This window comes from Streptopelia decaocto (genome assembly GCF_964273445.1).
Source record: "Streptopelia decaocto genome assembly, chromosome: 1".
Taxonomy (NCBI): domain Eukaryota; kingdom Metazoa; phylum Chordata; class Aves; order Columbiformes; family Columbidae; genus Streptopelia; species Streptopelia decaocto.
Genome location: NC_138663.1, coordinates 208,578,411 through 208,591,589, shown reverse-complemented (window position 1 = coordinate 208,591,589; position 13,179 = coordinate 208,578,411). Strand labels below are relative to the sequence as shown.

The window sequence follows — 13,179 nt, the reverse complement described above, 5'->3', positions numbered from 1 at the left end:
GAAATCACCTCTCTTGTCATTGCTATTTTAATTCTGTCTCCATTTAGCTGGCGAGTTCCTGGAGAAGTAACTGAGCTGTAACCCACCAATCTTCTCCCAAAGTATAAAAATTATATAAGACAAGAAAACATTAAATGGCAGGAAAAAAGAAAAAAACAAAAAAGAACCTCACAACAAATAAACCAAAAGCACCATTAAAACAATGTAAGAAATTTCCAGAATTAGGAAGTAACCATGCAAGCACATCACAAGGTACTTCCTAATGGGCTAAAGTTCTATTTTGTGAGCCAGCTCTAAATGGTGTGGTCTTATTCAGTCAGACTTTACAAAACTAATCCATATAAATGTTTCAAGAAGCATAAACAGCAAGAATGGCACGATCCTTTGAAGGTGTTGGCTTTTTATGAAACATCATATTCAAAAGATACTCAGAATATTAATGCGGCGAACTTTCAGTAGTTGAATAACATTTGACACTGCTAAATACTGAAGTACAGTCAAGAAGTTGGGTATCCAAACGACTTAAAAACTCAAGTTTTCTTAAAGACTTGCTTCTCCTAATTAACTTAGACAAGCATATGAGATAAAAGTAGTTTTCATGTTTTGATGTCTCTGCTTTTTGTAGCTGTTGGATGAGCTGCCAATGATATACAGTTGTTGTGTGTTTGTCTACTGCCTGTAAGTATTTGTTAAATGGTTTATTTTTTCTGAATATTTATGAAATGTTGACTTTTGAAATGGAGACTCTGTGAAGCCAAATCCAGCGTTTAATGAGGCTGGCACTGAAACTTCCACTAATTTCAGTGAGATCTCAATTTTGGTAGCACTGCAGCATTATAACTTGGCCATTAGACTTGGCTTTAGTCCTAATTTTTGCTAATTTAGAAATATTTTACCAGTGTTTGTTTAGGAGGAAAAGAAAACAACTCCTGTTGAAGACCATTGTATAAAACCAGAGCTCAGTGTTGCTTGGTATGTAAACAGCAGACATAATAAAATCAACTTCAGCAACGCCTACAAAATTAACAACATCGTCATTTATTTGAGCTGTATTTCTCTGATATAGTCTGACTCCGAATGCAAATTTCTGATTTCTAATTAAACCTGCTTTCCACTCATCTGGAAAATTAAAGCAAAAAGATTCTATGAAGAGTTAAGTGCCTGTTTTGTGGACTGTTTTGGAACACGCATGACAGCTTAATGCCGTGCCAGGATGTTTTCTCCCATTTAATGTTGGGAGGAATGTAGCATTTGGTGACTGTAAAGATACTATAAGGTGGATTTTTCTTGCCGGTCGCTGCAAGGTCTGGATTTAGCATGACTTGTTCTATCACTTGGAAAATCCAAATTATAAATCAATTCGTTGCAGACGAAACTATTTAAAAAATCATCTTTTTGCTTTCAAATATATCAAATATTCAGCTCTTGAAAACTGGGATATCTTTGGTGAAGATTATGGGTAGCTTGCAATGGAGCTGGGATGCTGCAGGAATAAACCCACATTTGTGGAAATTACCATCAAATTGTGATTCATACATTAGTATGATTTGTGCAAACTCAGGACCAGAATCATAATGCCCCTGTTAGTGGAAATACTTCAATTGTAGCTCCCCATCTCCTAGAAATTGCCTTTGCATTTATTTTATCTGATTTCAGCATAATTGGGGGAAAGGATGAGAAATGGCTATAAAAAACTGCTCGAAAAAATAATCACGCTTATTTTGTGCAACGGTTACTCTGTTATTTTTCAAAACCTCTCTTGCTGCATTTATAGCTCTAATAAAACTCTCTGTATATAGGTTTGGTAGTAATTAAAATATTCTGAAGAACAAACTAATGTTTCATTTAGGAGGCCTTTAATAATAATGTGTTGTATTTGAAGGTAGGTGATGTGGTAGTTCTACACAGGACATTCCTTTGTACATCATTTAGTCCTCCTGAATCTCAAGCCGTATCATTCCTTTTCCTATTTTGCAATGTAGCACATTGTGCTGTCTTGTAGATTTTTTTTTCCATATATTCCTACATGGTTTTTTACTTTGTTCCCTTTTATTCATCCATGATGGTGCCTATTTCCACAAGTTAATAAACACATAAACTAGGCAGCTGTAAATTTGGGTTATATGGACAACTTTCTCCAGGCCTCATGATTTTTTGTTTCTCCAAGTTCATTTTTTGTCGGGTTTTTTGGACCTTTTTTGTGGCACGATCTGGGCTGTAGGTCTATAATTCTGTCACAACTGTGACTGCAGCGTAGCGTAGAGATTATGAAGCTCATTTTAATTAGTTATTTTGCATACTGGGAGCAATTAGCTTGTTTTTTACCTGCCCAATCTAGCAAATTTACTGCACTGTGACTGTAGTAAAGTCATAAACAACCTGCATTTTAGCAAATCTCTGGAGTTCACTGTTTGGTGAGTTAGTCCCTTTCCCATGCTGCCCTTAACTCACAGATATAATGTTTTTTGGCAGCTGTATTGCATTTTAAACTCATTTCTAATTTACCATCCATTATCACCCCTTAAGCACCTTCTGAAAATGCTGCTGCTTCCCAAACTCTTCCCACTGACTGGGTTATTTTTTGTATATGTGTCACCTGATTATGGGGTTTATTACACTATACATATATATATGTATGTTACTTATTGGTATCACAGTATGTTTGGGATTGGAAGGGACCTCAAAAGATCATCTAGTCCAATCCCCCAAGTAAAATTGTAAATTTTTATATTAACCCGACACATTTTTATTGGAGGAGCAACAATTTCTTGAAAGGCCTAAGACTCTTTTGGATCAATTTTCTCCCAAGTTTTGTGATAATATACCTTGAAAAATGCTTCCTGTACATGGTAAGTGATGGATGTTACCTCCCTCCTTTATTTTCTGTTCCAGGTATGAATGTTTCAAGTACAAGAACACAGTCAATTATCCGCTGCTTTTCTTGTTAATAACATACAGCTTCATAGTCAGCATTGTAAGTAACTTTTTCTAATAACATTTTCACCTTTAGGTTGAGTTTTCCTGCAGTAAAGGAGCTTACACAGGCACTAGTGGATCTTGCTTCTAGTCAAGAGGCCAAAATGACTCTTTTGTTGGGAAAATTATGTGCTGGCCAGAGAAACCTGAAATCTTTCTATCTGAACCACAGTGTGGAATAAATGAAAAAGAAAAGCAGTCATCCAGTGGTTAGAATGGGAGCATGAGGAAAACAGTCACCGTTGACTTGTTTTGAGAGCTTGGACAAGCTCATTCCCCATCTTCTCTCACTTTAATTCAACTTCAGAAATGAGAAGAATCCTCTTCAACAAACTGCAAGAAGCGAACCGTGCTGTGCAGTCCATTGTATTAACTGGTGTTTTAAAACAAAAGGCAGAATAAGAAAGGAACTTAGCTGTTAAATTAGAATTTTAGCTGTGTCGTGGTTCCATTTCTCAGTGCAGTTTGCTCCCTTTATGAATAAAATAGATTTTAGGCTGGCTGTCAACCATAGATGGAATCTTCTTCATTATTTTTATTGATAACCATTTCTTAAAAGAAAACCAAGTGTTATAAATCACTTTCTGCCTTCAAAGTACTTGCCTGTTCTCTTCTATGCCTCCTAAAATTTTTACACTTGTGCCCTTCTCTCTTCAAAAGCCGAAATTAAATGAACTGAATTAACAATAGGAAGAACTCCTAGATGTTTTGTGAAATGAACTGAAATGTTAAAGCATTGTCAAAAGCATTAATAATAGCAAATCAAAATAGAGCACATTTTCTTGTTATACATGTCAATAAAGTGCCTGATAATTTCTGCGTCATAGCTGGTTTTGCGTGTGTCGCAACTCTGTTAAATGAGGAGGTTTTAGATGTTAATGTCTCTATTTGTGCTTCTTAATTTGAAATAACTCCACAGTTAAAACCTCAGGTTTTACCAGGAGAAATTCAAATGTTAAATCAACTTTAATAATGCATGGATAGGCTCTTGTGTCTTGATTCTAACAGAACACGTCTTGCCAATATTTACATGAATAACGTTATGATTCTCTGTTGCAAATTATTTCTCTTTCTTTAATCTTTCCAGGTTTACTTAAATTTGAAAGAGCCTGTATTCCATCAGGTAAATCTTGCTCTTGTTTTAAATTATGCTTTATTTAGTGGGATGTTTTACAGGATTTTTATAGCTGAAAGGAAGACAGAAGGCAAGTGCAATTTGCCTCTTGCTTCTTCTTTCAGTATCTTTCAGTATCGCTGCCCATCATGTTGCCATCCTCTTGGTTTAATGGGTGTTGTAGCATTTGTTCCTAATATTTCAGGTGGTTTTCATCAGTAACAGGTGTAAGGAGGTGACCCCGCTAAGGGCTCAGCTGTGTGTGAGGGGAGGGCTCATGAGTCTTTGTCCCCTTCTTGCCATTGGCAGCTGCTGTGAAACGGTGACCTGACAATGGAGCCTGGCTGGGGTGGCTTAGCACCGTGGTTTGCTCTCCACTTTAACTTACTAGTTTGATTTTCTGGTTTTCTGGGTTTTGTTTAATAGTATTTTTTCCTCTCTTTTTTCTTTTTTTCCTCCTTTTTTCTCCTTTTATTTCTTTTTTTTCCTCCCTTTTGCCCCCTTTTTTCTCCTGTTTCCTTCCTCCTGTCTCCCTCCTCCTTTCTTTCCCTTTTCTTTCCTTTTCCTTTTCCTTTTCCTTTTCCTTTTCCTTTTCCTTTTCCTTTCCCTTTCCCTTTTCCTTTCCCTTTTCCTTTCCCTTTTCCTTTCCCTTTTCCTTTCCCTTTTCCTTTCCCTTTTCCTTTCCCTTTTCCTTTCCCTTTTCCTTTCCCTTTTCCTTTCCCTTTTCCTTTCCCTTTTCCTTTCCCTTTTCCTTTCCCTTTTCCTTTCCCTTTTCCTTTCCCTTTTCCTTTCCCTTTTCCTTTCCCTTTTCCTTTCCCTTTTCCTTTCCCTTTTCCTTTCCCTTTTCCTTTCCCTTTTCCTTTCCCTTTTCCTTTCCCTTTTCCTTTCCCTTTTCCTTTCCCTTTTCCTTTCCCTTTTCCTTTCCCTTTTCCTTTCCCTTTTCCTTTCCCTTTTCCTTTCCCTTTTCCTTTCCCTTTTCCTTTCCCTTTTCCTTTCCCTTTTCCTTTCCCTTTTCCTTTCCCTTTTCCTTTCCCTTTTCCTTTCCCTTTTCCTTTCCCTTTTCCTTTCCCTTTTCCTTTCCCTTTTCCTTTCCCTTTTCCTTTCCCTTTTCCTTTCCCTTTTCCTTTCCCTTTTCCTTTCCCTTTTCCTTTCCCTTTTCCTTTCCCTTTTCCTTTCCCTTTTCCTTTCCCTTTTCCTTTCCCTTTTCCTTTCCCTTTTCCTTTCCCTTTTCCTTTCCCTTTTCCTTTCCCTTTTCCTTTCCCTTTTCCTTTCCCTTTTCCTTTCCCTTTTCCTTTCCCTTTTCCTTTCCCTTTTCCTTTCCCTTTTCCTTTCCCTTTTCCTTTCCCTTTTCCTTTCCCTTTTCCTTTCCCTTTTCCTTTCCCTTTTCCTTTCCCTTTTCCTTTCCCTTTTCCTTTCCCTTTTCCTTCTCTTTCAATTTTACTTTGCACAAATTCAAGCTGACTTTAAACACAGAATTTCTGTGGTTATGTCACAGACAGGCTGTTTTGGTCTCAGCCGTATAAGGCACATTGGGTGCAGGTTCCTTGTGTAGCAGCCCAAGACTATTAATGAGCATCCACTGCTCGCGGGGACGGGACTTGTATCACTTGCCTCTTCACAGGAGCTCAGAAATCACACTCATCTCTATGTGCCGTGAGCAGTTTTCCCTCATTTATGATTTTTTGATTAGGAATAACAGCTGAAAAATTGCCAAGCAAGAGCAGAGAGCTCTTTGCAGGCCAGAGCTTTAAAGCCTTAATTTCTGAAATCGGCTGTGCCATCACTGGTCCACATGTACCTGCTGCATCAGCAGCTGTAAAAATGATGTGTGATTCCTGTCGGTGGATTAGTGAAGCACTGATGAATAAAATAAATTCCCAGCTGCTCCAAATAATCTCTCCTAGAAACATGAATTGCTACTCTACTTATAGATAAAAAGAGAAACTTGCAGGGTTTTTTGATAATGTTAATAAACCCCTTTCTGGCCTTTATTCCCCCTACTTATATTTCTGGCAGGAAGACGCCGGCTGGGCTGAAAGTGGTGATTTCTGATGCTTTTACTAAGCTGGTTATAACTAGTTTTGAATGAAAATAATTTTGTTAACAGTGGCAGAACTTATTACTGATAGTGGACTTCTATTTCTTTAATCCGTTATCTATTCAACCTACATTTATGGCAATAAATATATCACAGCTTCATAATATTTCACTTTGATGCATTGGCAGAGGTATTGTCGCATGTCACAAATATTAAGGTGATAAATATTATTACTTCAAACTGATATCCCAGACCTTTAATTTTTTGCGTCTGGTTTCCCATAGCTTCAGAATACGAATAATATGTTAAAATGTATACATGAGGAATCAATGTAGAAAATATTTAGGCCCATAAAAGTGCTGGACTTTACACAACAACTCTTTCCAAACATTGATTTTTATGGAGAACATACAGTTATGGCCAAATTCCAGATGTTCAAGTACTGAACTCATTTTTTTTCACAATCTTTGCCAAATATATTGTAAATCCAGAGGAAAGATTTCTCTGACTGCCCAGCTAAGCAAGGTTATTTATTTGTCCTTTATTTGTCCTTTATTGTCCTTTATTAATATATATATATATATATATATAATTTCAGTAAGTATTTTGCAACTGAGTGGGTCACATAGACTCAAAGTAAAGTTAAATATGCTCATGTAATTGTAGTTGAAGTCTCAGTGGCTGGCTCTATTGGAAAGCAGCGTCAGGACATAAAGCAGCATTTGATTCCCATTTGTGATCATCATCATTTGTCAGCTTTGCAAAAGGGGGAATAACTACACGGACAACTTTATATTGTTCATTGTTTCAGCGTGTTTTTTTTTTTTTTTCCCTGAAAGGAGAGCAATAAGAATGGAAAGGTTTCCCGTTATATTCAGTAGCCACGGTACAAGCTTCATTTTTCAGTGAATTACTTTCTACTTTCCCAGCTTAGGTTCATAAATTGCTTGCTGCCAGCAGGGCATGAAGGGGATTTCAGTTTATTATTCATGGCACAATGGCAACAGAGACCAGCTTCTTTTTCTCCATCCAGATCTTTAAGGGTCTCAGTGCTTTAACCATAGGGGAGGATGAGATGCAGGGTTTGGTCAGCTGGAAGCTGCACATCATTAGGAAAAATAACACTTCCCTACCTGATAAGTGATTTGGTATTTTTTACAGCCTTATCAATTAAATGAAAGATAGCGGTGGCTTTTATAAGCATCTTGTTGTTGTCAAAAATCTCTCCAGTTAGAGCGCTATTATTACCTAATTTCCATGGTGCTCAACATTCCTGCATCCCAGTTCCCTGGTTGTTGTCAAAGAAAACAGCTTTACCTCTTCCCCATCCAGCACACAAATCTCTAATGGGAATTTGATTGGGGACCTGGACAGGTTAAAACTCTCCTCAGAATTAGTTTTAAATCAGATTAGTTGCTTATCCCTGTTTACCACATGTATATTTGAGCTTATACAAGGAAAGGGGTGGTGGGAGACTGTCTGCTGGTATGGAGCAATACATAGATGCACAAATATAAGGCAGAATTAGAAGAAATGACCCTGGCAGTTAAATTTTTAGACTCAAGTCTTACAAGTGGCCTTCAATCTAATATGAGATGGCCTAGAAAGCTGTCAGCTACCACACATATTGTATTCCAGCCTGTTTTATTTACTTGTAATGTACCATATGCTGCCTATAGACACGTAGTGATGAAAAACCTCATTCAGATAGTGGGCCAAGTTATGTGAATAACGAAGGAGATCTAAAAACCTGTTTTAGCTGCATAGCCATCCCCTGCAAGAGCTCGAAGCAAATTTTGAGCAAACATAATTATTAATAAAAGGTAAATAGGAAATTAGATTAAACGTTCAGGCTAAGCTGATAGCTTTTTTTGTTTCTTCGATGTTAGGAGATGTGCTGATGGGCTGATTCCGATGGGATGAAGTTCAACAAGGCCAAGTGCCGGGTCCTGCACTTTGGCCACAACAACCCCCTGCAGCGCTCCAGGCTGGGCACAGAGTGGCTGGAGAGCAGCCAGGCAGAAAGGGACCTGGGGGACTAATGGACAGGAAGCTCAACATGAGCCAACAGTGTGCCCAGGTGGCCAAGAAGGCCAATGGAGTCCTGTCCTGTATCAAATCTAGCATGGACAAGGGCAGTGATCCTTCCCCTGTGCTCTGCATTGGGGAGGCCACACCTGGAGTGTTGTGTTCAGTTCTGGGCCCCTCAGCTGAGGAAAGAGATTGAAGTGCTGGAGCGGGTCCAGAGAAGAGCAACAAGACTGGGGAAGGGACTGGAACACAAGCCCTATGGGGAGAGGCTGAGGGAGCTGGGCTTGTTTAGTCTGGAGAAGAGGAGGCTTAGAGCTGAGCTCAGCACTCTCTAGAACTACCTGAAGGGCAGTTCTAGCCAGGTGGGGATTGGTCTCTTCTCCCAGGCAGTCAGCAATAGGACAAGGGGCCATGGGCTTCAAGTCTGCCAGGGGAAATTTAGGCTGGATATTAGAAAGCAATTCTTTGCAGAGAGAGTGGTCAGGCATTGGAATGGCTGCCCAGGGAGGTGCTGGACTCACTGTCCCAGGAGGTTTTTCAACTGAGATTGGACATGGCACTTAGTGCCATGATCTAGTCAATGGACTGGACCAAGGGTTGGACTGGATGATCTCTGAGGTCTTTTCCAACCCAGTCGATTCTGTGATTCTGTGATTAAAAAAATGTTTTTTGTGTTGACATTCCAGAAGTGATGTTGTGGTGTCTCATAAGAAACTGCACGAGCTGGAGAAGTAGATCAGCGTGAGAATTGCAAATAAGGGAAGGGAGCAACTAGTGGAAAATGACTAAAGGAGATAACGAAAGGCAGGATCAGTCTGGGCTTTCTTCAGATCAGTAGTGGAACTGTTTAACGACCTATAGCAGGAAAAACAGAGTCATGTACTGATGGAATTTTGTGATGATACAAAGTTCTGAGGCATCGCTGAGTACAGGGGAGGAGATGAGGAGATAACCTTGAGGACTAGGATGGCAAATGATTCAGAATGGAAGAGCATGCACTGGTGGGCAAATACCAGCCATTCCTTTTCTAAACTGAACACCATTAATAATATGAGCGGTGAATTTTCTGCCACAGTAAAATACAGGTATTAGGTTTATGAATTAAGGTGACTGTGGGTAAGAGGGAGAGAATAAGCGTGGGGGAAAAAAAAAAGGTAATTTCATTTGCCAAAATGAAAAACTTAATAAAATTGTTCTCCAGAGGTGTTTTAAATACACAAATGGAAGTGAAATCACTATGAAATACTTATGTAGAAGTACATATGGGAGCCTGAAACTGCGTGAGGAATATGTTACATCAAGGCACAACCTGTTCAAAACTTACAGGACTCCCCATTTTGGTGAATCTCTGTGGACCCACTCGCTGTCCTACAGCTCTTCACAGTCTCTCCCGCTGCTCAGGCAACACTTAGTTGTAGATTTGTGGAACATGTTGTCTGACATTCTACATGGTCCCATTTCCAAGCAGTCCGTTAAAAACGAACCTTTTCAGGGCATGTCTTCGCCAGAGAGTTTTTTCTGCTTGGACACTACCCTGCTGAAAACCACGTATAAAACTAATTCAAGTGACATTTCATTCTGTCACACAGCTTGTATGGGGATATCTTCCAGAAAGCGAGTATGGTTTTCATTCTAGTACCTCCACCTGCACAATATCGTAAGGAATGTGGAAGGATGTTCAGACTTCCCAAAGGATCAGCTCTACGAAGCGTTGAAAGGGATGCAAGACAAACTCAGTTTGCTGCAGTGTCCCCAAAGCTCAGGAGATCCCCTCGGTGCCACGCAGAAACAGTGACCTGTATGTCACTTTGCCATCATATATGGCCATCTAAACAAGACCAAACCAAGCGAATCAGAATTAATTCATTTAGGAGCTGTCAGGACAGCACGTGGCACTAAACAGCCGTAACTACACGGAGTTACTCGGTGTTTCATTGTCATCATGAGGATTGTCCTTCCTTTTTCCCTCTGCTCAGATTTCATTTCCAGAAATCCAGTAACATGTAGAAGTCTGTTTTCCTCGTTATAATTTGCAAACACAGTTTCCAACTTTAAGTACTTAGGCTATTTTTTTAGAGAGCTGGTTGGTATATTAATAGATAAGCAGTGGTTGCCAAGAACCCAAAATCTCTCCGTGCAGTTCCCAATGCGTACGCTAATATTTGAGGCTGATAAATTGACTTGATTAACGAAGGATGGGCAGACGGCCAGGAGCAGGGGAAACAAAGTAGAAAGAACAGGCTCTTTCTGTACTAAAAGGGTAGATGAAGAACCAGTTTTGTATGTTCCCCCCAGTGTGGAGTACCAAACCACATCCATAAAAAATGAATCTGTATGATTTGCTTAACTGCCTGCACACCGAAAATCCTGCCAAACACCAAGCCCTGAAACACTTAGTTCCCCTTTGGGAATTAGAAAGATGTTCTTCATATTTGGCCTCCTTATCGGCTAATCCACTGTGTATTAATAAGACTTTGAGTGTTTCCCCATTGCAAAGCTGAGATACCTGCAGCTTTATTCGTATCTTAAGCAGTAAAGAGGGAACTTTCTAACGATAACAAAAAATGATGGGATTCTGCCATTTCCTTTTGTTTCATTTGTAGCGCGAGGGTGTTGTTTTGCCTACAATTTAAAGGCACTATGAGACAAAATAGTAAAAAACTTGCTTGGGTTTTCATCTCTCACTTATGTCATGTGTTACTTAAAAAAAGGGAGCTAAAGGAGTTGAGAAATTTGAGTCAACTTGAATAAGGTAGGGTTTTTTATGTTGTATTTTATCCTTTGCGTGGAAGGATAATACCTAACGATTTTTTGCCATGATGAAAACAGTAGATCCATGGGTGGTAAAGGACTAAGAGTGTAAACTAAGTATAAAGTATAAACTAAGTATAAAGTATAAAGTATAAACTAAAGTATATACTAAAGTATAAACTATCTAAGTGTAAACTAAGTTGTGTAGCTCGGTTTGTAAATGCGGCTCCGCTCTCCGCATGTCACGGCACCATCTCGACGTTGCCTTAGCGTGAAGGGGAGGGCTGGAGCGTGCAGAGCACAACGCTTTGTTGTCCCCGTCTTTCACAGGCTTTTAAACACAAATGTGTTTTACCACTAACAACCCTTTTGTGTGGGGGAGCGGAAAAAGCAAGAAATTGAAGTGTCAACTGTGGGCATGTTTTTGTTCAATCGCTGCAAGGTTCTTTTTATTATGATTTTCTTTCTCCTTCCTCCCTCCATTTAAGACTGTCCTCTTCTGCAAGCCATTAAGCAACTCACTAGGAGATACCAGAGGCACTACAAAGAAAGCTTTTCTCTCAGTGTTTGCTCTTTCCTGCTTTTAGCAGCTGCTGCTGCAAAGAAAAATAGCATTTTTAGCCTTTTAGCAGGACTTTGGGCCGCCTATAAGCTGTGTTTCTCTAGGCAGAGTCTGATGCTGTCTAACTTCTTGTACAATGAACCCCAGAGCAAATTGGGTAAAAGCAGGAAGGTGGTCGCACACCGTGATATAAATTTCTTTTCATGGGTAGGTTTTTTTCATCTCTTCTGCTGCAGAAGAACATTTTATCAATGGAAATTGTGGGAAGGTCAGCAAGGAAAAGGCATCAAACTGTGATTTGGGTTCCAGGGGAGCTTTTCTATGAGTGCTATTCCTTTCTGTGCTATCCCTCTTGGAAAAAATTACTGGGTTTGATTAGGAAAATGAAACAGGCTGTTTTAATTGACACTGATGAAGTAAAACGTTGTTTAACTTTAAAATTCAGTCCGTATTTGTTATATGGTGAGGTCTTTATAGGCAAAATGTTAGTGATGAATTGTACCAGCATACAGCACCGTACATACCTGAGCAGTCTCCTTTCTACCTTTTGCTTGGGACTGATAAGCACTTGATATTCATCACTATGTTGCAGGTTTGGGGTGTTTTCTCCTGATTTATGTGCTGTACCCCAGCAAGGGAACTGGAATTAGCCAGCAGTTTTGTGTAAAGTACAAGCCAGAACCAATTAGCCTTTCAAATAATTTGGCTCCACAGAGCAGAACACCCAGTAGTAGTAGCTGAGTTACTGAAGTTATTTGATCTTGCTCTGAATGCAGATAAAGAGCTGCTGTGCTGAATGACTTTACATAGTCAATATTGGAGCTTATTTCTATCTGTTGTCAAACATAAGGGCTCTGTTGTCTGCCTTGTTCCTTATATATGCACCGCTAATATGGTTTGTGCCACTAACCTCATCCTGAAAGCTAAAAGGAGTTTGAAAATTTGCTCTTACGGACTTTTGAAAGGTTGGTTTCACTTGGCATTACCACAGCAATCTATTTTGGCAGGTGACTAGACACATGCATATTTTTGCAGGATGGTAATAGCTGAATTCCCTGGTTAGAGCAGAGTGAACGTTAGTCCTTGTCTTGAAGGAAATATAATCTAAAAGAAGGGCTGAGGAGGTCAATAAAACATGGTAAGGACGCTGGTTGGTAAATATACCTGTGTGAGGTTTAGCAACTTCTGGAAATAGAAAAAGAGAGGAACCTTTGCTACCTGTTTCACATAAAAGAAAGCAGCATTACATAGGAGTTAACTAAAAGCAAAAATGACGAGGAAAAATCAATGTACAAGTGAAAAGTAGCAAGGGGTTTGCGGCCCACTGGAGAAAGGCAAAGACCAAGGGTTGGCTGCTTGGAACCAACTCGTTTTTGGCAGGAAAACAGTGTTCAGAATAAAAAGCATTGGAAAGTAATCTGCTGTCACCAGTGTCTGAAAATCCTCCCTGCCGCAGTGGCTTCTGCATCGCTTTTCAGGCTCCACTGACCACGTTTCTTCTCTTCTTTAGCCCGTACGTCTTGGAGATGGATTTATGTGCATCCTAAGTTTGTGAATAAAAAAACAGGAGAACGATTTAAAGATCATGAGGCAGAAAAAATAACTTATTCTTTCGACTTCTTATAGAAGTCAGGTGATTACATACAAATTCATCAAGCCTACAGTGAGCCAGATTTTGCTCGTGGATTCTTTTCAGAGCACACAGCC

At 39.5% G+C, this 13,179-nt stretch overlaps 1 protein-coding gene across 1 annotated transcript in view; it reads left to right on the top strand.

The window, feature by feature from the left end:
• Positions 1-13,179, top strand: part of ACER3 (alkaline ceramidase 3) — a 71,244-nt gene that overhangs the window by 39,760 nt on the left and 18,305 nt on the right. The window contains exons 4-6 of the mRNA XM_082076022.1: positions 626-678; positions 2,893-2,974; positions 4,064-4,099. Coding sequence (XP_081932148.1) covers positions 626-678; positions 2,893-2,974; positions 4,064-4,099 — 171 coding nt within the window. The remainder of the gene's footprint in view (positions 1-625; positions 679-2,892; positions 2,975-4,063; positions 4,100-13,179) is intronic.